This window comes from Eumetopias jubatus, unplaced genomic scaffold (assembly GCF_037043125.1).
Source record: "Eumetopias jubatus isolate StellerSeaLion01/CBP00866 unplaced genomic scaffold, mEumJub1_p1.0 scaffold_7, whole genome shotgun sequence".
Lineage (NCBI taxonomy): Eukaryota > Metazoa > Chordata > Mammalia > Carnivora > Otariidae > Eumetopias > Eumetopias jubatus.
In genome coordinates, this window is record NW_028274813.1 from 114023491 (window position 1) to 114046327 (window position 22837).

The 22837-nt window shown below is 60.0% G+C and overlaps 1 protein-coding gene and 1 long non-coding RNA gene across 4 annotated transcripts in view; one reads left to right on the top strand and one right to left on the bottom strand.

Annotated features, from left to right (window-relative positions):
- LOC114206511 (uncharacterized) overlaps positions 1-2277 on the bottom strand; it is a 43274-nt gene extending 40997 nt beyond the window's left edge. For both annotated transcript variants that reach the window (XR_015768582.1, XR_003608647.2), the window contains exon 1: positions 2152-2277. This is a non-coding gene — a long non-coding RNA (uncharacterized LOC114206511). The remainder of the gene's footprint in view (positions 1-2151) is intronic.
- Positions 2278-4182: 1905 nt separating this feature from the next.
- Positions 4183-13857, top strand: PRMT2IP (PRMT2 interacting protein). Of its 2 annotated transcripts, none has more exons than XM_028100320.2 (3): positions 4183-4350; positions 7677-10379; positions 12419-13857. In XM_028100320.2, the coding sequence occupies exons 2-3, from the start codon at positions 7727-7729 to the stop codon at positions 12721-12723; spliced, it is 2958 nt and encodes a 985-aa protein (XP_027956121.2). In that variant the 5' UTR covers positions 4183-4350; positions 7677-7726; the 3' UTR covers positions 12724-13857. The 2 variants fall into 2 exon arrangements, with proteins under 2 accessions (XP_027956121.2, XP_087881019.1); XM_088024893.1 differs by having other exon boundaries at positions 7677-10431; positions 12419-12506.
- Positions 13858-22837: the final 8980 nt, after the last annotated feature.

A 22837-nucleotide genomic window follows, 5' to 3' on the forward strand; every position in this document is an offset into this window, starting at 1 on the left:
ACGGGCTAATGCGAAGGGGAGTTTGGAATGCTATGAGGCTCCAGAAGAGGTGACCAAACCCAGCCTAGAGCTTTGGAAGGCTTCCTGGAGGAGTGGGTCTAACTTGAAGACAGGTTAGCAAAGAAAGAGCTGGACAAGCAGCAGAGGCCAGGGCTCTCAGCCAAGGAGAGCATACTCCAAATCACAGAGGTAATGCCCCAGCAAGGACCTCGGGCTGGCGCTGGGGGCTAGAGTGGCAGGCGGTTGGAGAGGGCCGGTCAGGAGGCAGGCAGAAGCCTGACTGGGAAATTGGATCTTGAGGGTACTGGGGAGCCATGGGAGGCTCCCAGCCAGGGAGGGGAGGGATTACAGGGTCAGATGTAGGCATTAGAAAGACCTCTCTGGAGGTAGGAAGGTAATGTTTCCCACTGCTTCCAGCACTGGGCCAGACAGAGCCAGTGGCTGGGCTCTGGCATAGGCAGAATGGGGGACGCTACCCTGACTCAAGGTTCAGTACCCTATTCCTCAGGCCTCTCTTGGGCAGCCCATCCCTACACAACCACACATCACCCCAAAATGCCATGGTCTGTTTCATACCTGTCTCTTTCACTGCACTGGGAGACAGTACTAGAAGGAAGGATGGGAAGGATGGTTAATCCACCCTGGCTGTTAATTAATCAGAGTGCTCCCCATTCCCCTGCACTAAGGTCCCCAAATTATTGTGTGTGGGCTTCTTCTTTCTAGCCAGTAGGCTGGCAGGCACCGTCCTCCAGAGGAGCCCAGTGAAAGCCCATCTCCCTTTCTTGGTCTCGGGGATCCCCCATTGAGAGACTCTGATTTCCTCTGGAGACAGAGCGGGGCTCCTCCAGAGTCTGGGGGCTTCTCACTCCCTGCCTGCCTGGCAGAACGGCAGGTCACTGCCTGCCTGGCCCTCCCCACAGAAGGAAGCTCTGGTTTGCCCGCACATCTTTGGGAGGTGGCTGACTTCACCCTGATGAGATCCCATGGCCCTGACCCTCGTGCCAGGCCCCGTCCAACCTACGCTCTCTAAGCTACTGTGAATCCAGGCTGACGGCCCCTGGTTCAGCCCAGCCCTCAGGCTTTGTGTGCTTGAGTGGTAGAGAGTTCCTGACCACCAACTCTACCAGAACCTTCTCTCCAAATAGTTTGGGGTCACACAGTTCTTTGCGGGGAGTCCGAGCTCCTCCAATTCTTGGCTCTGTGGGCGAGCCACTTCTCCCCACCCGCCCCTTCCTCTAGAGCTACCACCGGTTAAGGTCTTACTATAAAGCAAGCTGTGAACTCACTGGATCTGCATGAGACCTGTGGTATGTTCTCATTATGCCCATTTTTCTGATGAGCAAACTCAGAGGTTAAGGGGCTGCCTTAAGGTCAACACAGCTCAGTAAGTCAAACCTCAGTTTGCCTGTTTCTCAAACCCTTGCCTCATATGGTTGTTGTAAGAATTAAGTGAGATGTCTATTAAGTGATTGGCCCAGGGCCATGCTCCAAGTAGGAGCTCCTGGCCTGGCCCCCCCCCCACCCCTCCACCCCCACTGAGCTATTCCTCTGCTGAGTGGGAGTAGGGAAGGGAGGAGGAAGCAGAAAGGGCAAAGTGTTGCGACAGCTGTCCGAGGGCCTCCCTGGAGGATGCAATGTGTATAGCTGGGTCTGGAAGGATGGGAGAGAGCCTTGCTGTGTGTCTCAAGGAAAGGTGCCACGCTTCTCTGGTTCACTGCCTATACTGTGGCTGCCAGCGCCACATCTCCCTCCTCTGGGCCGAGAAGAAGCTCCTGGGAGGCAGGAAAGAGATTTGTAAATAGCAAGTGTGGCCTCATGAGAGGGAACGACATTATTAATAACTGTAGGTCCAGCTGAGGTTGGGGGAGCTGACCTTTTACCTCACCTTCCCAGAGAGCCAGGGGGGGTAATCAGTGTCTGGGGTGGGGTAGAGGAGCGCAGAGTCGGTGTGGCAGGGTGGGGGGAGTGTGAAACCTCCCTTCCAGGCTTTTCTATGCTACTTTTCTTTGTTAACCCCACCCAGGAAGCCCACAGAAGGACAGACTGCTCCCTTCTCTGCTTTTGTTAACACTGTCCCATCCAGCCATGTTACCATTTCTCCTCTTCAAGAGCACCTCCTAATAAACCCTCGGGGGCTCCCAAGGCACTCACCTCAGATCCATCAGCCTCCTTCATCTGACAGACCAGACGCCTGAGAGCCACTTTTCTTCGGCTCTGCACATACATGACCCTCGGGGTAGAGAAGAAAAGGACAAAGTCAGGGCCTTCGGGGGCTCACAGCTGACACCCTACAGAGCTTTTTATCATTTACAAGCAATTTCCCACACGGTTTTGTGCAACACTCACCTCAGTCTGTGAGGCAGGTCTCACGGTTCCCATTCTGCAGAGGAGGAAATTGAAGCTCAGAAAGTTACAAAGGGCTCCCAAGTTCCCCTTTCTTTTGTAGTGCAAGGTATGTCGAAAAGGAATGGGCATGATTAAGGTGGCTGCCGTCTTTGTGAAGTGTCCCTCAATTAAGGCAAGACTCAGAGTGGGGCTGCAGAATCTTAACTGGCCCCTAGGGTCTCCCCAGGCTTATCCTGGCCTGGGGGGGTCCCACTCAGGCTCAGAGAGATTGGAGAGAACACCAGGTGATCTGAGCACACAACCTGAGAGTCCTAGGCCCTAAGAATTGAAAATACTGCCCTCCTCCCACCACCCCTGCCCCCCAACAGTGCAAAGGTGGGAGAATGGGTGTTGTGCTAAAGAACGGTGAGTGGGAGGGAGGGCAGAGTGGTGAGGAGCAAGAGTAGGGACGAATAGCCTGTGAACTGAGGCTTGGCCATGACCCCCAGTTGTCACCCACAGGTGTACTTTCCTGATGTGAAGGTGTGGGAGCTAGGAGATCTGAGTTTTTATTCCAGCCTGCTGTGTAACCCTGGGAAAGCCCCAAACCTCTCTGAGTCTCTGCTCCTCAGATCTCTCCAGACTCTCAGGACCCTCCAGCTCTCAACTGATACTCGCTCCCCTCCCCCTAAGTGACCTCCACTTCCTCTTCCTTTTCTTACCTGCAGTGTCCAGCCCCTCCTCCTCACCTCCAGCTGCTTCCTGACTCTGGGAACCTATGGCCTCAGGCCTCCTCTGCCCTCTGACTCAGGCAGCCCTGACCTTTGGGATCTGAGCCGGTGGCCTGGGTGGTTTTGCCCCATGAACTTGCTCTGACCTTTGGCATGGCCACCTGCCTCCCCCCTCCTCCACTGCACACACCTGTCCCTAGTCCCTGGGCAGCCCAGGAACTGTGAGGGACCAGGTTTCTTTAGAGAAGATAGCAGCCTCCCATCCAAGTACTAACCAGGCCGGACCCTTGAGAAGATAGCAGCATCGAGGGGCTTCACATCCAAAATTAGATGGCCCAGGGAGTCAGGGCAAATGGAGACAGCCCATCCACCCCTCCAGCCCCTTTCTCTGCAACATACCATTCCTGGCTGGGAATGCTCCATCCCATCCCACCTCCCAAGCTTCACATGTTCAGGCCTATCTTAGTGAGGGAGGTTTGCCAAAGAGGTTGATGAGGTACCCACTGAGGCCACTTAGCAACCGCAAGCACCTTCATTCCTGGCCCACTACAGTGATGGAGAAATCACCCCTTCCTCACCTACACGTAGTGCCCTAACAGGGATTGAGACACATTTGTCTGGAATCTCCCCTCAGTGGCTGCACTGAGATGTGGGGACAGACTCAGGAGCCCTTCTTCAGCTCCCTAATGCAACTAGTACTGGCCAAGGGAGCCAGAACACCTACTGTGTGCCAGACATCTTAATACAACCTTTTCTAAGCCTTTACACCACCACCACTAGGATAGAATTCCACTTTTACTAAAATAAGGAAACTGAAGCCCAACAAGGTCAAGAGGCATGCACGAGGCCACGTAGCTAGAAAGTGGCAACGAATGAATGATCTAACGGAGTGACTGAATGAAGGCGTGTGCTGGGCGCGCTGAGCAGCGGCTCGGGGAATGCGATGGGTACAGACAGTGCACAGCACGCGCGGCCGGGTTCTCGTACAGCTGGCCGCCGCAGGCCCTCCGCACCCCCGCGCCCAGGGGATCGCGGGCTCCCAGAGGCGCGGCCCGGCTCAGCCTCCACCGCGCGGGCCGCCCCGCCCCCGCCCCGCCCCCAGCCCGCCCAGCCAGGGACCGCAGACGGCGCCCAGCGGCGGCGCGAACGGCCGCGAGGAGGGTGTCTCCGCGCTCGGTGCTCACCGCGACTTCCCGTGCAGGGCCCGGCTGGACAAGGACCTGCGGCCTCTACGGGGCTGGAGGATGCGGCCGCGGCCCCCGGCAGCAGCAGCGGGAAGCCCGGCGCCTTGCAGGTAGGAGCTCGTCGGCTCGGCACGGAAAGTTGGGCCGAGTTTGCGGGCGGCGCGCGGAGAAGGGGCGGGTGGCGCTGCCCCAGGGCGCCCCTACCGGTCGGCCGGGGCATGGAGCGCGCCGGGCCTGGGCCGAGGTGCTGCCGCTCCTGGCTGCGGCGGGCCCCGGGCGGGCGGGCTGCGGGGCAGGGGGCGCGCGGCTGCTCCGACTTTCCCCGGACTTCGAGACCCCCGGGGCCTGGGAGCGCCCCGCAGCGCCGGCGAGGCTCTGGCGCCGGATCCGGAGAGGGGCTGGCGAGGAGCAGCTCCCGCTGAGCCCTCGGGCCTCCCAGGGGGCCCCGCTCACATGGACTGCCGGGGCGGAGATGTGGGGGCGGCGGGGGGCTGGGCCTGGGGTGGGGGGCCGCGGGAGCTGAGGCGCCGCGGGGCCCTGGACGCGCCCTACTGGGACGGGACGGCCCTGCGGTTTCCTCGCTACGGCTTGACTCACCCGCTGGCCGCAGCCCAGGCTGGCGGGATCGCCCCGAGGCGGTGGCTGCCCGGACACTGCGGCCAGGCCGCCCCTTGCTCCTGTCCTCCCTCCAGTCTTTGGGTGTCGGCCCTCGGGGCTGGGTGCGCGGGCCTTCCAGTGTGCACACGTGTGCGGGGCCCAAGCGAGGGGAGAACGCAGTTCTGGAGGGGCGTGTGTGCAGATGTGGGCCATGCACGTACTTGCAGGCACGGGTTTGCATGCGTGGCTGCGGCCTATGTATCAGCCTGCTGGGGTGCACGTGCGCCCCAGCGCCAACGGACAGAGCATGGGGACACCCGGAAGCCCGCGGGGTCAGGCGCGGCGGCAGCCCCAAAGCCAGGTTGGCGGAGGGCCCCAGGCACCACGGTTATGGGCGGGGCAGGTAGAGGAAAGGTGGTGGAGGCCGATCCTGCGACCCTTCCCCCTCCAATGGAGCCTAGGCTGCGCCGGGTTCTGTAGGGCCCAGAGCTGCAGCTGGGGGAGGTGTGAGGACGCCGGAGGGGTCCTGATTCAGCCCTCTAGGGGAGGCCAGATGCCAGGCCCTAGCCCGGCAGTATCGCTCTCTTCTTCCTGGTCTTTCCCAACTCCCAATGTCCCTGGCCTTCCGGAGAGCCGCTAAGAGATGGAAGAGCTGTTTGTTTCCCCTGATGCTTAGGGCAGGGATGGCACAGTGGCGGTGGGCTCTTTTTCTGGACCCTGCCCTGGGCCCTGGCCGAGGTTGGTCCTCCCAGTCCAGCTCCAACCTCAGCCAGCAAAACAGCTTGGTGGCCCAAAGGGTGATGTGACCTGGCTCCCTGGGGTCCTGTCGTCCTGTCCTTCTCCAAGCAATTGCTTGCCTCCTCCGTGGTGTGTGTGTGTGTGTGTGTGTGTGTGTGTGTGTGAAGGAGGCACCTACATTTTGGCTACTGGCTTGAGTGGAGAGGGGCCTCCGTCAAGGGAGTGTACACTGGGTTCTTTCTGCTGGAGGTAAGGGCAGCCCTGTACCTTTCATAGTCCTGTGCTGACTCCCTAGAGCCCCATCTCTCCCTCAAAGACCCCTGAGGGTCCCGGTGGCTTCACTTCTGTTGGCTAGGTCCCAGGGTGGAGGGGGAGGCTGTCTCAGGAAGTCTCCAGGGCACAGGGCTCGCAATGGGCAGAGCCCAGGAGAGAAAGACTCCTGGGGTTGGGGTGGGTGTGGAGCAGGCTCCAAGGGGCATGTGGGGGAGGTGAGACCAGAGCCAGTACTTAATTAAACCAGAGCTCCCCGTGGTAGTGTGAGGTGGGAGGCTTAGCACCCCCAAAACCAGACAACTGCTTGCAAGGTTGCTGTGCCACAGGTTGGGGCTTTAGGTCTGGGATGCAGATCTCCGTCATAGAGCATTGCTATCAATACTGTTACCCTGATGCCCCTTCTGGTCTTCTAGGGACACCCCTTCCCTAGGCTGGCCTGAGGTGTCGGATTCTGGCCAGGAGATGAGCCAACTTTTTCAGAGTGCTGCCTGGCTTTCGTGGTGCAGTTAGGCTGGGATGGGAGTGGGCATTGGCCCTCATACTGCCCTTGGCTTTTCTTGTCCCCAGGATGTGATGGTCTCCTTCTGGGCCTGTGGTTGTCATTGGCCACCAGCCAGAAGGGAGGAGAGGGCTGGGAGAGGGGGCTGGTTATAGCTTGCACCTGATGCATGGCCTAATCATAGCGAGAGGGAGCCGATTCATCCTGTCTAAGCCACCTGAGGGTTTCAGGGAACAGGGTGCTAGGGGAGGTGGAGGAAGGGTGATGTGGCCCGAGAAGCCTGGCCTCGGATGACCCTTCACGGGTCATTGGGTACATGCTGCCCTGAGGAAACCCGTACTTGACCTCTCTGGGCCTGGGTCCCAATCCTTGCTTTTCCTTGCTTCAGGGCCTTAGTCTTGCTGTCGCATTCAGTATTTCTGTCAGTGCAGTGGGGGTAGAAGCCCGCTAGCTTTCTGTGGTCCCTGGGGACTCCCTCCCTGGACACTCACATCCTCCCATCTCCCCACCTGCTTGTCCCTGGGGCTGTGCTGCCCTCATATGCCTTGGAATAGCCAACTGCAGCTGAGGGCCCGGGATGCACACAGGCTCTCCTCCTGGACACTTGGGGACCTTCCTGCTGGTGCCACAGCACCATCTACTGGACAGCCTCGGCTCTCCTGCTGAGGGCCGGGCCCCTACAGAGCTACGCTGCCCACCACTTCTCCTGGGGGAGTAGCCCTACCCTACGGAACCAAGCCCAGTATCTGTGTTGCTTTGGGCCTAGGGACCTGGGTTCCAGGCTTGGCTCTGCCATTTTTGATGAGTTTGGCCAGTCAGAGAGTGAGCCCTAAAGAGTGTCTCAGGAAATACGAATCCATAGACAATGTCCAGTTCCACATCTTGGCTGCAGCAACTAGTCATCTTGAGATCCCTATGGCATCTGGAATAAGAGCTGTAGTGGGGGGTAGGAAGCCTGTCTCTTGTCCCATCTCCTTTATCAGGGACTTTGGGATGAATGGGTCTCCTCATCTGTATATGGGGAACAGGGGTAGCCAAGCGAATGGATCTGCAGACTGTACCCTGAAAGTCTGAAACCCCAGGAAAGGGGTCTTGGGAGTCATGTGGAGAGAAGCTGAACAGAAGGGGCTCCTGGAATGGGGGTGGGAGGTATACGTTGGCAGCCTCTGTGTTGTGTGACTCATGCATTCAGTCATTCATGGTCTCTATCAAGCATCTGCTAGGTGCCAAGTTCTTAGGTGTGGCGGTGAGCCAGTGAGAGGAGCAGCCCTCGACTGCTTGCCTGCAGCCTGTTCTGACAGCCCGTACCTTTCTCCTTCTCTCTCCCAGGTCAGCAGTTGAGTAGCTGGGGCCCCTGAGGGCTTGAAGCCTTCACAGTGATGGCGGAGAAGCGGCCACTGGGGACCCTGGGGCCTGTGATGTATGGCAAGCTGCCCCGCCTAGAGGCAGACTCCGGGCCCGGGCACAGCCTGCCCCCCTCTGCTGGTAACCAGGACCCCTGCAGCTACAAGGGTGCCTACTTCTCCTGCCCTATGGGGAGTGCTCCCAAGGCAGGGTCTGAGCGGTTGGCATCTTGGACCCCATATCCACCCTTGTACCCTACCAGCGTGGCAGGACCCCCTCTTCGGACGGACAGCCTGTTGACCAGCTGCCTGCTCCACCGCTCACCAGCAGAAAGCTCTGAGAAGGTGCAGGACCCTGGTCCTGTTGAGCTCCTGCCCCTCGGTCCCCAGTCTCATTCCTACCCAGGCCCACCGTTGGCGGCACCCAAACCTGTCTACCGGAACCCTCTGTGTTACGGGCTCTCGACTTGCCTGGGGGATGGGGCAGCGAAGAGGCCACTGGACGTTGATTGGACGATGATGACTGGACCCCTCTTACCCCCGGCTGACCCATCTTGTTCTCTGACCCCAACTCCTGGCAAGGGCCCATCCCTAGATGGCACCTTCTTGCGTGGGGTGCCAGCTGGCAAAAATTCAGTAAGCTTCTCCCCGTGCCAGGCATTTCTGGAGAAGTATCGGACCATCCACAGCACAGGCTTCCTGGCCTCCAAGTATGCAGGTCCTTACTCTGGGGATCCCAAGCAGGCATTGTCCGATGGACCCCCCAGTCCTTGGACCCAGCTGGCCCAACCCCTGGGGCCAGCCTGCCAGGATACAGTGCCTACCCCCTACCCGCTCCCTCACCCTCCACAGGCTCTGCCTTGCCCAACAGCCTGTCGCCACCCAGAGAAGCAGGGCAGCTATAGCTCAGTGCTTCCGCTACAGCCTGTGGGAGCCCACAAGGGGGCTGGGTACCCAGCTGGTGGGCTGAGCAGCCCCTACCTGAGGCAGCAGGCCACCCAGGCACCCTATATGCCCGCAGTGGGCCTGGATACTTTTTCCTACCCCTCTGCCCCACTCCCAGCACCCTCACCAGGCCTCAAGCTGGAGCCACCTCTTGCTCCCCGGTGCCCACTGGACTTCGCTGCCCCCCAGACACTGGGCTTTCCTTACGCCCGTGATGACCTCACTCTCTGTGGAGCATCCCCGGGGCTTGGAGGGACGCCACCTTCCCAAAACAATGTACAGGCTGTGCCGCAGCCCAGTGCCTTCCAGCGAGCATGCCAGCCCCTACCCGTCAGCCAGCCCTGCCCAGAGCCCGGGAGGCCTGCAGAGGAGAAGATGTGGCTGCCCAGCTGCAGGAAAGAGCAGCTCCGGCCCCAGCTCGGTGAGCACCCCGGAGCACCCATTGTCATTGGAGATAGCCCGGTTCCACGCACCCCTCCGGCGCTCCCGCCCTGCACCCGGGAGCGCCAGTCTCTTGCGCCAAACGAGGGCGCGCTGCCGCCCAGCTCTCCACCCATGCCGATTATCGACAATGTCTTCAGCCTGGCCCCCTACCGGGACTATCTGGACGTGCCGGCACCCAAGGACACAGCTGAGCCTGAGCCAGCCCCAGCCCCCGGTGAGAGCCCTGCCAAAGACTGGGGGGGGGGCCTGCCTGCCCGGGATGCCCTTTCGAAGGCTCACTGCTCACTTAGAGAGGAGGTAGCCCTGGACTTAAGTGTGAAGAAGCCTGTGGCAGAGGCTCCCATCAGGGTTCCTAGTCCTGCGGTGCGTGCCAAGCCCACGGCAGCCCTGGATGCACCAGCTGTGGGGAACACAGTCTCGGATCTGCCAGACCTGGAAAAGATGGTCTCGGAGGCACCGGGGCTGCCTGGGGTACCAGCGACCACCGAGGCCGCCCCGCGGACCAACTTCCACAGCTCCGTGGCCTTCATGTTCCGAAAATTCAAGATCCTCCGGCCAGCACCCTTGGCTGCAGCCACGGCCCCATCGGCGCCCACCCCTGCCCCTGCGTCTGCCCAGCCTGTACCAACCCCCACATCCGTGCCCCTTGGTCTCCAGATTCTCACACAGCCCTTGCCTGTGGCCTGCTTCAACCTGGCACTGCCCAGCCCTCCAGCCGTAGCCATGGCCTCCCCAACCCTGGCCCCGGCCCCATCACCTGCCCCGGCCCAGGCTCCGGCTCCAGCTTCTACCCCCGCGGCGGCGGACTCTCCAGAGCAACACTTCACAGGACTGCACGCTTCCCTGTGCGATGCCATCTCAGGCTCAGTGGCACACTCCCCGCCCGAGAAGCTGCGTGAGTGGCTCGAGACGGCCGGGCCTTGGGGCCGGGCGGCGTGGCAGGACTGCCAGGCTGTGCAGGGGCTGCTGGGCAAGCTGCTGTCGCAGCTGCAGAGCTTCGTGTGCACACAGCAGTGCCCCTTCCCCCATGTGGTGCGGGCCGGGGCCATCTTCGTGCCCATCCACCTGGTGAAGGAGCGGCTCTTCCCACGGCTGCCTCCCGCCTCCGTGGACCACGTGCTGCAGGAGCACCGCGTGGAGCTGCGGCCCACCACGCTGTCCGAGGAGCGGGCGCTGCGCGAGCGGGCCCTGCACGGCTGCACATCACGCATGCTCAAGTTGCTGGCGCTGCGCCAGCTGCCCGACATCTACCCCGACCTGCTGGGCCTGCAGTGGCGTGACTGCGTCCGCCGCCAGCTGGGTGAGCATGGGGCAGCCCCAGTGGCCACCGGAGCTGTGTGAACGAGTGACAGGTGTGTGGGCTGTGTGAGTGGTCGCAGCCAGGGCTGACGGACGCTTGGGCCTCGGAAGGCACGGGGAGGCCCAAGAACTCGTGCTGGGGAGGGTGCTGGCCATCCTGGGGAGGCCCTGTGGACCCCCCCCCCCGGCATTCCTCCTCACCTGGGTACCACCGAGGGCCTTCACAGCGTCTGCTGCAAGCCTCTGAGCGGGCCCGCTGCTCTGTCCCTCTGGAAACTTCTTGACCTCCTCCGATGCCGCCGCTTCCCGGCTTCCCTCCTCCTCTGCTGTGCCTTCTCTGGCCTCGGTGCAGACTTCTCTGGGTTCTGTGGCTCTGACGAGGCCCTGTTCTCTATCTGAGGTCTCTTCCCCCTGTGTCTGTGTCCCACCCAGTGTCCCTTCTTCTGAGCTTGAGCCCCAAATTACTGAATGCATGCTGGCCCTTTGCACCTGGTATCTCTCTGACCCTTAACTCCTTCCAGACCCACACTCCTGAGATTTCCCCTAAGCCCTCTGCCCTCCCCCCACTGCCTTCTCCACCTCAGTCAATGGCACCTGATTCCCAAAAGCGGGGACTTCTCCCCCCAAACACGGCTGCCTTTTGAATGTGCAGTGTTTCGGTTCTCCCAGTATTTATATTCACGGAAGTGCACCCGTAAGTCGGAGCGATGTTTTGTCGTTTGCTTTTCTCCTACTAAATGACATCTTGTGCATATTGTTCTCCAGCTTGCTCTTTTTATGTTCTGGAGCATCATGTGCAGTGGTTCAGGTCGCTTGGCCCTGCTCTGGGCAGCTGCTGCGGGGTCACGTGCTGTGTGTACTCATTTCTTCGGCCAGGACTTTGGTGATGGTGCCAGGTGGTGCCCCTTGTGGCCTCTCCTGCATCAGGACACCTGGCACATTGAGGCCTGAGGCCTGTGACCCGCTCTGTAGTCTTTCCTTGCTGCTCTGCCATCCTGCCAGCAGGCTTCTGTCTGGGCTGTGTCTCCACAGGAACAGTTTAGTTTCTCGTCATCCTGGCAGCCAGCCTTGCCCTGGGCTCTTACCTCGTCCTGGCTCCATGTCAGGGTGGGGAGCACACCCGAGGCAGTGAGGCACAGATGGGGAGCTTGGTGTCTGGGTGATCAGCAATGCTGACCCCAGAGCACTTAAGAGGTTGGAGCGTTTGCCCTAATGGGTGCTAAGAAAACACAAGTGGGAGTGTTGCTGAGCGGGGTGGGGGGTGTGTATCATGCATGGCTCAGAGGCTCCAGCCCTGTCCTCTCCCTGGACAGTCGGGCTGTGGGGCCCAGAGAGGACAGGGCCGTATTTCCCGGGCTGCCGGCTGGGTGCTGGGGGCTGGGTGCTGGGGCCCGGGTGCCCCACAGTCCCCTCCTGCCCTGAGCCTGCAAGGGTCTGGGGCCTAGTGCAGAACTGATTGGGAGCCAGCTCCTTCCTGCTGCAGGCTGGATTTGGCACCCCAGTCCCCACTCCCTGAGCTGTGAGTCCCCCCCTGACCCTGGCGGGGCGGGGTCCACCCTTCCACGGGTGTCCGTGTTCTCCCTGACAGCCTCCCTTGCCAGTAGGTGTGCTCTTGGTCAGAAGCCCCCTCCTGCTCCCTCTGCTGCTTCCTCCACTCCTGGGCTCTGGGGTGGTCTGGTAGAAGGATGCTACACTTATGTGTAGCAGGGCTCTCTCTCTCTCCATGCCTCAGTTTCCCTGCTTATACAGCCAGTGGTTCCTGGCCTGTTGGCCCCTTTCCTTTTGTTCTTGCACCAGACACTTCGCCTGAGCGGTACCGTCATCTAATAGAGCTCTGGCATCACCTGGGGAGAAGCATACTCTTCGGCTTGATGGTCTGGCCTCTAGCACACATGGGGAAAGGTCATAATGGCCGTGACCTTGCCGGGGCCTTCCAGGCCTGAGGCAGAGCGGAACCACTGGTCTAGGTGGCTTTGGAGGCCAGGAGATGGGGCCTGAGGGTGCTGGGGTGTGCGGCCTGACTGTGTGTTCATTTTCCAGGTGACTTTGACACTGAGGCTGGATCTGTGCCCTCCTCAGAACCCACCATGGCCAGAGATGAGCCGGAGAGCCTAGCCCTGGCTTGGAAGTCACCTGTCCCCAAGGCCAGGAAGCCAGGGAGGAAGCCACCAACCCCTGGCCCAGAGAAAGGGGCAGCTGCTGGGGAAGGGTCCCACGGTACCTCCCCTGCCCCTGCCGCCAGCACCAGCCCCCCTGGCCCCACGCTAAGGGCCCGCTTCCGCAGCCTGCTGGAAACTGCCTGGCTCAGTGGCCTGGCACTACCTACTTGGGGCCACAAGGCCTGAGGGCTGGAGCGGCCCGTGCCTCACCCACAGGTGCTGGGTGGCCAGAGCCATCGCTGTAGCGCTGGTGGCTGTTTGGGGGTCACTGAACCCTTACCTTTTGTAAGGCCAGCTGCCCAGGGCTAGGAGTGGACATGCCCTTGGGGCTTCTGCTCTTGCTGCCCGCCCCCCCGCTCCCCCCGCTGGGCTGAGAGCCTCCAAACTTTTAACTTGCGGAGCTTTATTATTAGAAAGGACTACTTCCTGTTTCTTCTTTAGAGAAAACGTGTGGGCTTTGGAGCTCAACAGACTTGGGCTTGAATTCTAGCTCCTGTGTTCCTTGCTGTGTAACCAGGCAAGTCACTTCCTTCCTTGAGCCCTCAGTTCCCCGTTTGTAAGATAGGACAACGCAGCCTACCTCACAGGGTTGTTGTGGGGGTGATGTCTGACACACACCCATTAAGGTTTGCTCTCTGCTTCCTCCCCAGGACAGGGGCCTAGCTCCCAGCCAGAGCCTGGAATAGGAGGCTAAGGCAAGCAGAACCTTCTAGAAAGTCTTCGTGTGTCATAGGATTTGGTTATTTTAGGGTGGTACGGTGTACAGTATGTATGACTTACACTTTTCTAGAGTCATTTCCCAGGAAAGCCTGGGGCTATGCCCCAGTGTCTGGGATTGGGCCCTGACCCCCAGCCTGGAGCTCCCTGGGGGAGCCTGCCCCTTCTCTCCTTCACTACAGGGGGTACCTGGATACAGCCTGGGGCTGACATCCTTGTTCTGGGCCTGCTGCTCTCAACTCTGGGAGGCCCCAGGCCTGTCCTGAATTGACACCAGTGACTTCCCTGAGCTGCTGCTTCCACCCGGTGTTATCTTCCCGAGAAAGTTCGCTAGAAGCCGAGCAGCTACAGGGACTCAGGGACTAGACAAGACAGGCTGAATGACAGCTCAATCCTGGGAGGTCTCCGAAGATGTAGACTAGGGACCCTGGCACTCCCTAAGCCAGAGCCCCTGTCAGGCCTGCTATGAGTTACCTCCTTGCAGAGTGCTAAACTGAGCCAGAGGCTGGTGAGCTGGGCCCTTGACCTAGCTAAGGTTTGTAAGAAGGCTGTGGGCCCTGGAGGCAGGCCATTAAACATTAAAGCATTTGGGTTGTTTTTGGACCTGAAGCCTGGCTATGTTTTTTTTGGGGGGGGGGTCACAGGTTTAATAGGCCATCATGTAGTCCTTAGCAGTTCTCCCTGTTCCCAGCCCAGAAGGTGCCGAGGCTCTCTGGCCCCATTGTGCTGGCTACCTCTGGCCACGTGGGTCCTGGTCACCCGTCCACTGGGCAGCCATTGCCGTGCTCAAGGAAAGTCCTTTCCCTCCCGAGACCCTTGTGGGTCCTGGTGGTTGTTGGGTCTGTAGTGCACTGCCCCAGTGAGAAATGCTGGTCACCAACCCTAGCACTTGCCCATCTCCCAGCACCAAGGACATGCCCACCAACGTGTACCTAGAACAGTGCTGTCACCCTGTTCCCATGCTGGTGACTCCATCCCACGGAGGGACAGCTCCTCACCCCTTAGCTGGTATGGGGAGACACAGCACACCCTCCAGAGACCCTGCCTCTGCTGGGCTCTTCCTGCAAGAGGTTTGTTCTCAGGGCTGCTGAGGTGGCTTCCTGGTTTCCCACTCCCATCCAGACAGAGGGCCAGTCCACTAGGACTGGTCAGACCTGCCGGTGTCAACCCTAGTCATCATGAGCCTTTTCTGAGTCCAGCTACAGTATCCCTCCTGGGCCTGCCAACAGCTGGAGCCTGGCTTTGCACTAGGCCCAGATGTGGAACGGCAGCCGCCATTGCTCCTGCTGCCGCCTCTCCAGGCCTGAGGAGTTCCCCGGCAACTCCAACATGTGGTCACCACAGTGACAGAACCCGGGGAAGTGTGCTGTGGAAGCTCGGGAGGGGCCAGTCCTAGCTTGGGGACAAGGAGGCGTCCTTGGATCCCAGAAGAGCTGCTGCTGGAAGTGGGCCTTGGAGGCAGGGAGGAAGAAGGTAGGCAAGGGTGAAGTGCACCCGGAGTACGGTGAACAGCATGTGAGGAGGCCTAGAGGAGTATCTGGAGAAGGAAAACACTCAGGTGCGGCTGGACTGCCAGGAAACGGGTGGGAATACGGCAGGCTTCTAGCACACCAGCCTGGAGGATAGGGGCTGTGGTGCACGTGTTGCCCAGACGGCTGAAGTGCAGCCAGTCTGCTTCACTTGAGGCTACCTGAGGGGGGGCATAGATGGGGGACAACATGGGTGGAGTCGCTGAACCCCCAGGCCCTCTGCCACCCTGTTGACTTCATCCACCTCATTGCCAGAACCTTCAGGATTTGGCTTTGTTTCTTCTTTTTTTTTTCTCTTCCTTTCCTTCCCTCCCTCCTTCCCTCCCTGCCATCTTCCTACACTTCGTTGCCACTTCTCACCAGCAGTCCCGGGTGGGCTCTGAGGCCTTGGCATAGGCAGAGCTGGCCAGCACCCAGGGGCATCTGTCTGTCCGCTCTGGCCCTGGAGGGCCTCCATGGTGCAGAGGCTGGGTTTCACTGGCCTGGACCTGGATCTTGCAGGGGGAGGTGGCTGCTCCCAGGGGACAACTCTGGCCTGGGAGCCCTCGTTGGGTGGGGCAGGGATGGAACTAACTAGGCTCCCGTCGGAGGGAGGCTGCTGTTGCCCCTCACAGGGGTTTTCACAAGGCCTGTTCCATGCTTCATTCAGGGTGTTGAGAGCTGAGGGTGTCGGTGGCCCCCGCCTTTCAGGGAAGCCAGAGCAGGCTCACTCTGCCTTGACTGAATGTGGCTCTTCACACCCCACAGTCCCCCTGTAACCGTCCAAGTCGTCTGGGCTGGGCTGAGTTCAGGTAACTTCTCACACAGAATCATCTGGAAAATGTTTGCCCAGGCCCCACCAAGAATGGCCCTTGGCGGAGCCCAGAAAGCTGGGTTTGAATCCAGCTCCCACGGTGATTCTGGGTCAGGTGTTCAGGGATCCTTTTGAGTAATACAGACAACTCCCTTCCGGTTACAGATGGGGAAATGGGTCCCAGCACTTGCTGCTGGTCACATCGTTAGGGGCTGTGTCAAGACGCGGATCCAGTCCTGGGGGTTGTGGGCCAGCCGGGAGGCCAGGAACCTTCCGTACCTGCCTCTGCTTCACCACAATGGCTGAGTCCAGACCTGCTTGCCAGGCTTCTCTCCGCCTCAGGTGGCCTCACTAGGCGACATGAGAGTCTCTGGCCTAAGTTGATAAAAGGAGGGTGGCGCTCAGGTGAGCCTGTGGCCTGAATGAGGCCCTGCCCCCTGAATGCCCTACTTGGCTCTCTGACCCAGTACAAAAGGCAGAGGAGTCCAACCCACTAGCTTTGCCACCAGGAGTTAAGCCTCAGGCCTTCAAGGTAAGTGATGGGGCAGCTTTGTCCCTTGAACCTGTGTCACAGGGGGAGGAAGAGCACAGGGCTCTGCCTGATGAGGGGATTATGAAGACCCCCTTGGTAACTTCCAGGTGCTTCCTGCCCTGCCTCGTTCTCACTAAGGGGGTTGGGGTGAATGGGCTGGGTCTCCCAAAACCCCCCCAGAGGAAATGGAGCAGGGCCCAACCCACCTGTCTGAACGTGCCTCTTTGGACCCCACGGTCGTGTCTCCAGCCCCTGGGCCACCCCCAGCCCAGCCTGCTGCTCCTTCCTCCCCAGCCCCAGCTGAGAAGGGCCACAGGGACACCCCCGTCGGGGGGCGCGGAGCCCTACTGCTGGTTCCTGTCCTGTGTGCTCTCCAGACCCCTTCCCTGGGTACCTCTCCCAGCCCAGCCTAGGGCAGCCCCTCCAGGCCCCAGGGCAGGGGTGGGTGTTGCAGACCCCCTCCTGTCCTGCCTCTAGCTGGACAGAAGCCCCTGGACTGGACTGAGGCTGGCAGGCAGGTGGGCTCTAGATACACTGTTGCTTCTCTGGGTCTCCTGAGCCTGGGTGCCCTAGCGGCTCCCCCCTCGGAGGCTGCTACACCAGTGCCGCTATCCACCCCACCCCCCAGCCTCAGCCGGCCGGTCCCTGTGCCTCCAGCACCTCTGCCTCGGTCTTGGAGGGGCCCAACCCCCAGGCCTCTGTGTCTTCTTGGGGCCCTGAGAGCCTGGGCTCCTGGGAAGAGGGTGCCGAGCCCCTGAGTCCCTTGAAAGAACCTCAAGTGGCCCCTCCTGCGATTACTAGCCCCACCAGGGGGTCCCTTGCTTCTTTTCTCCGCTAGCCACCAGATAAAATCATCCACAGACCGCTTCTCAGATGGTGGGGATGGGGACAGCAGGCTCCTCTCCTACCTATAGTTCAGAGCCTGGGACTCCAAGCTGGGCGGCTGCTTCTCAAACCCAGCACCCTGTCAGCAGAATGGGAGCCCTGGCCTGGGGCCCCTGGGCACAGACGCTAGGGGCTTCTGTCAGCCTCCGCCCTTCCTCCTGAAGCATCCTTACGCCTGGGCTCCCGTCCAGCGTGAGTGGGCAAGAGGTCTCTGGAGAAAGCCCCTACTCAAAGAGGCCTGGGTCCCCAACAGACCTGGGCCTTGCCTGCCTTTCTGTGAGGCTTCGCACTCGCTGGTGTGGGAGAGCCAGGGTCGCCCTGTCCAGCCTTCACTGCCACCCCTTAGCTTGCCACCTGCTGGCGCTGAGGACACACCAGCTCTCCCCAGCGCTGTCCGCTACCACCCTGGCATCACCACATCAACAACGGCAAGGGTCCCCAGCCACTAAAGGACTGGTCCTCACCAGATCTGCCTGGTGCTTCCCTAACTCTGCCTTGCAGCTCAGCGGGTGTCCCAGGCCCCCAGCTTCTGGTAGCCCAGTCCTTTCCAGTTGTTGCCAGCTTGGAGCTGCCTTCTGGACCCGTGAGTGCTGTTCCATCTGGAGTTAGCTTAGACCCTTCTGGTCTCGCCGTCTCTGATCCCAAGCGCCTGGTATGCCGGGACTGGTGAGGAGGCCTCTCCCAGCTCAGCCAATGCCATGCCGTGTACACCAGGCAGCAGGTAGCCCCGTTCCCTTGGGGACCCCAGACCCCTGCCGTGTGGGACCTAAACCTCCAGCTGGGCCCACCCCTGCAGAGGAGGTGCTGAGGCTTCTGCAACACTTCCTCTCATGCTGGACTCCCTCCCACGGACCTCTCTAGATCCTGGTGCCATGGACCTGACACAGCCCAGGCCACCTTCCTCCTCACCATCAGGGGCTCTGTGTCCATCAAGGCCCCTGACTGCTGAGGGACCCACATGAAGGCTTCAGACCAGCCCAGACGCACAACCCCCTTTCTGACTGCTGGTCCTTCCACAGCCTGGACATTTGAGCCTCTGGGCAGAGGTTTAATGACTCCCGGGATGTTCCTGTCAAGCAGAAAAGCTACTTGGCACCAGGCCCTGGCTCTCTGGGCTGAGCTGGGCTGTGGGAGCGTCTCCGAGGCCACCTGGTCAGAGGGGCTCAGCCCTGAGCAACCAGTACTCAACAATTCCTGCCATGTTCCTATCAGATATTCCCACCTCAGGGACCCAGCTCTCTTACCTTGGCTGCTGGGTCCCCATCCCAGCTCACCCAGTGGTCATGGAGAGACCAGCCCAGGAAGCCACAGCCAACTGGGAGGAGTGCCCGGTGTTTGCAGCCCCTTTTTATGGTGTCCACTTGGGCAGAAGGCGCTTTGGGTTCTGTGGGGAGACTATAGCTCCTCCTTTGCCAACCCCTGGGTGGGTGGGCTCCCAGCTCAGTAGGCTGCCCCAGAGGATGGGACTGTCCCCCGTCACTAGAGGCAGATCTGAGTCATCCAGGCCCAGCCCTCCCCTCAAGCAGAGCCCTTCTGTTTGTTTTTCCAGCTGGTCAGCAGACCCAAAGTCCCAGTGATGTCTGGGCGGCCTGTGTCCCCTCCCACTGTGTCCTGAGAGGGGTCTGGCTCCAATTGTGGCCTAGAATTTGGATACCTTTGAGTTGGAGGCCACATCTAGCAGGTCCCAGGACAGCCTGCCATGGCCAGGGCAGTTACCATGTGAAGGCCCGGGCTTGTCCATGTCATGCACATCACCTGTGCACCACTGCTGATGAAGCCAGACTCTGTTGGTGTCCACCAGCTCAGCTGGGAAGTCACACTGACAGGAGGATAGTACTATCTGAGTTGTTGGTCAAGAAGGGAGAAGCCTGGTTTGGGGGTGAGTGGAAGAGGGCCTGAAGCAGAATGTCTGGGAGCTCCTCTCTGCTTACCTTCCTTTCTCCTTGGCCCTCAAAGAAGGCAGTTTTCTCCATGTCCCCTAGCACACACAACACTGCCCCTGGTCTTTTCCCTCCCTAGAACATATCATCCACTTCCCTGTGGGACTGACAGCTTTGTTTTGCCCTGGGGTCCATGTGAAATGTGGTTATCCCTGCTTTCCTCATCAAAGAGGGTCAGCTGAGGTGGAGAGGTGGAATGGCTCCCCCATGGCCCCAGGCCTTCTCTGGGTGGTCATGTCCAGTGGGTGCCAAGCTTAGAGGCCTCCCTTTTAGTAGCCTTCTCTCCTCAGGCATGTGTTGTCCTCACGCCCAGCTTCCTAAAAGCCAGAGTCTGTTTCTAGTAAGTCTTCTTGGCTCCATGGGGTGCATGGGGCTCTAGGCCTTGCCCTATCTGCCTCTCAAGCCCCTTTCAGACTAGGGGGAGACCCGATGCCGCTGATGCCCACTAGCTGCCTCCTCTCCAACCGGCTCCCTGCAGCCAGAGGTCGGGCTAGGTGCAGAGCTGGGTGGAGTTCTAGGGGCAGAGTCTGCCCACCAGCTCCCAGACCTGGCCCTGCTCAGCCCCAGTGGTGAGTCAGATGCTATCTGCTAGAACATGCCCACCACAATTTGTACCCCCTGGATTCCCTGGCAGACCTGTTACCTACCCCTCTGCCTGCCCTGAGGCCCAGCTCGAACCTTCCTTGCCCACAAGAACCTTTTCCTGAAGGGTCATCCCCCACCCGTACACCCCCTCACTTCAGGGCTTTTGGTGGGGGTTCATGTTAGGGTTGGACATAGGGGATGGCCTATAAGGGTCTAGAGGAGGGCACAGATAGCTGTAATTCCTACAGGGCCAGGCCCTCCTCTGCTTGGACAGCCCAGTGCCCTGCTTCCTTTTGTATTGGGCCTGCTGGGAGCTGTGGTTGTCCTTGCTTGATTTGGTTTCCAAGGCAACACTGACATGCCATGAGACAGAAGGGAAGACTGGCCTAGCTGGGGTTGTCCCAGGTCACCACAGGGTCCTGACCAGGTCAGGATCACCACAGCAGGGCCTGGGTCTTGGCACAAGGTGGCCAGGGGGTTCTGTTCAAGGTCCTAATGCCCTTCTAGTTTTGTGCCCTGCGGGGTGTATCTGGAGTACCTGGAGGCAGAGAAGCTGCCCATCACCTTGGTGATCCTGGGATCTACGCCCTGCTCATGAGGAAGGCTGAACCTGCTGAGTCCTGAAAGCAGGTGCAGCCCCTCCACCTTCCACAGCCTTTGAGTTGGGAGGGTGTTCCTAGAGGCATAGCAGATGGGAGCAGATCGGGAGGACAGGGCATCTCAACACCAAGGCTCCATAGGGTGTCCTCCTCAGGGGAAGCCCTGGGCTCCAGGGTAGGGACCTCTGAACCTGGCCCTTCCCCTGTGAGTCTCCTGGCTCCAAAAAAAAGAGTGCTTGTCCAAGGTCACCCTGGAGGGAGGGGCAGAGTGGGACATTGGCTCTTCCTCACTCAGATACAGCTTTCTGTCCCCTCCTTCTCCAGGTAGTAATAATCTGGGCAGCCTGTCCACTAAGATTTCACCTTCATTTACATCTGAAAGGGGTGGGAAGGAATAGGGGGCTGGGGGGTTCCCAGCCCTGCCTTCCCTGCCACCTCTTCTCCCACTGGGGACAGATGTCATCTGGGCTGCAGCATGAGTGGCTTAGACTACAAAAGGCATCCCCCAGGCTCATCCCTGGGCCTTGGGTAGAGTGCTCCCAGGTGCTTCTTTTTTTTTTTTTAAGATTTTATGTATTTGACAGAGAGACACAGCGAGAGAGGGAACACAAGCAGGGGGAGTGGGAGAGGGAGAAGCAGGCTTCCCGCCGAGAAGGGAGCCCGAAGCGGGGCTCGATCCCAGGACCCTGGGACTATGACCCGAGCCGAAGGCAGACGCTTAATGACTGAGCCACCCAGGTGCCCCACTCCCATGTGCTTCTTGATCCAGGTGTCCAGGACCTTGAGTCTGTCTCACTAGAGGTCCTCAGGCCCCCAGGCCCCGGGCATTCTCCACTCTCAGACCTGGAGGATCCCAGGGCATAGCCATCCCCCTGGCTACCACACCAAGACAGGCTTTGGTCATTGCAGTTTCCTTCTGGAGCCTCAGGCCATTGCCCTGCCACCTTCTAGCCCCTGGAGGGACACTCAGCCTGTAGCTCCTGGGCCCTGGACCAGACCTGCGGGTCCTTCTGTCCCAGATGAATCATCTTGGCATATTGCACACAGCTTTGCTGCATGTCCTAGGCTGGGCTAGGCCCCTCCCCACAGCAGTGGATCTATTCACTGAGGCTCCAGCAGGCTCTGAGCTGAGGGTGGGGGTGGGATCTGACTGACAAGATGTCCCAGGACATCTGCTTAAGTTCTTGGCCCCTGTGGTCTCTTTTGGGCATGATACCTTATCACGTGTAGGTTCCTGCATATGGCCACAAGAGCCTCTCCTGCCGCCCTCCCTACCTCAGGCCAGTGTGAGGGCACCTGCGGTTTCAGGCAGAAACCCAAGGGCAGAGCCAGGCCTGGTGAATGGTCCCCAGGTGCTGACGGCCCTGGCCAACCAGCCATGGGCCCAAGCTCCCTTGCTGTGCCTGGTGAGTGACACCCACTGCCCTTCCGCAGCCTGCCATCCCTCTGGGGGACCAGGCGTGGCCCCACCTGACCTTCGTCTGCTTCTAGCCTCTCCTCTGCCTGCCAGGCTCTCAGCTGAATGCAACTGTCCTGCCTATTTCCTTGACTGTCCTCAACAGAAAATGTATAGAGCCACTCAGACATCATGTCTTCTGTCTACCAGGCCCTTGCCAGAGACATGACCACCTCAGTAGGCCTGGGGCCAGGCTTGAGGTACCCAGAGGTCATGTTCTCCTTCTGGGACCTATTCCCAGTGGCTCCCATAGACCTTTCTCCATTTGAGCAATGGCCTGATGGGCAGCTGCCCCTTCTCCACTGCAGGGCACCTTACAGGGGGAGGACAGTGAGGAGGAAGGTCAAGCAAGAGCTCTGTTCCTGCTTCCCCTGTTTAAGGTTCGTTGGAGGTGAGGTGTCCATCCCTGCCTGCCTCCCCCTCCCTGACCTCCTGTAGGTTCCATTTTGAGGTTCCCAGTGAGTGTCAGAAGTGGGGGGATGCTGGGCCTCAGCATTCCCTGTGACCTTCTGGGCCTGGGCAACCACTGGTCCAAGAGAGCCTTGGCCAGCTTGTTTCCCACACTTCCAACTCCCAATACCTGGCCTGTGTGCTTTGTCCTCTGGGTGGGCAGAAGGAAGAGGCAGAGTTCCTACCTTCCAGGTTCAGATCCTAGTAAAGTCCCTGCCATGGGGACATGGTGGTTAAGAATGCAGGCTCTGGAGGCATTCAGACAGTTGGGGTTTGAGCCCACCCCTGTCACTTTGTGACCTTGGGCAAGTCACTTACCTCTAATGCCTCCCATCCTCAGCCATTCTGTGGGGACACTAGTGCCTGTTTCACAGGTACTTGATGAGCATTAGGTTGTTGGCAGGAACGGAGTTTTGAGGAGGTGGCAGGCGGAGTGATTGAGCCTCTTATCCATCTGCAGAATGGGGTTACGCAGCGCCAGGGCTGCTGCGAGAATGGTCTGCATGCTTCTGGCAGTGGGCCATGGGAAGTGAGCCTGCAGCCCCATCCTGCCCACAGGGAAGGCCCACTTAGGAAAGACTCCTCATCTGTGTGGGGGAGCTGGTATTCCCAGCCCCAGGCCAGACCCCTCCACCATCCTGCTGACCCTGTGGTGGCTGTCCCGCCTGATGGCCATCTGGCTGACTCACCTCTCCAGGTGGGCCCTTCCTCCTTACATGTTGCAGGTACCATCATGTCACCTCCCGAGAGGCCAGGCCAGGTGCATGGGTTCTCTTCCCTTTGCCCCCCTCCTAGGGTGTGTGCCACCCCGCCC

What these genes read in the sequence shown, in the direction of transcription:
- PRMT2IP (XM_028100320.2), top strand. Translation starts at nt 7,727, where the DNA reads ATGGCGGAGAAGCGGCCACTGGGGACCCTGGGGCCTGTGATGTATGGC. An exon ending in CTGCGTCCGCCGCCAGCTGG is followed by an intron (nt 10,380 to 12,418) that starts GTGAGCATGGGG and finishes TTCATTTTCCAG; the next exon opens with GTGACTTTGACACTGAGGCT.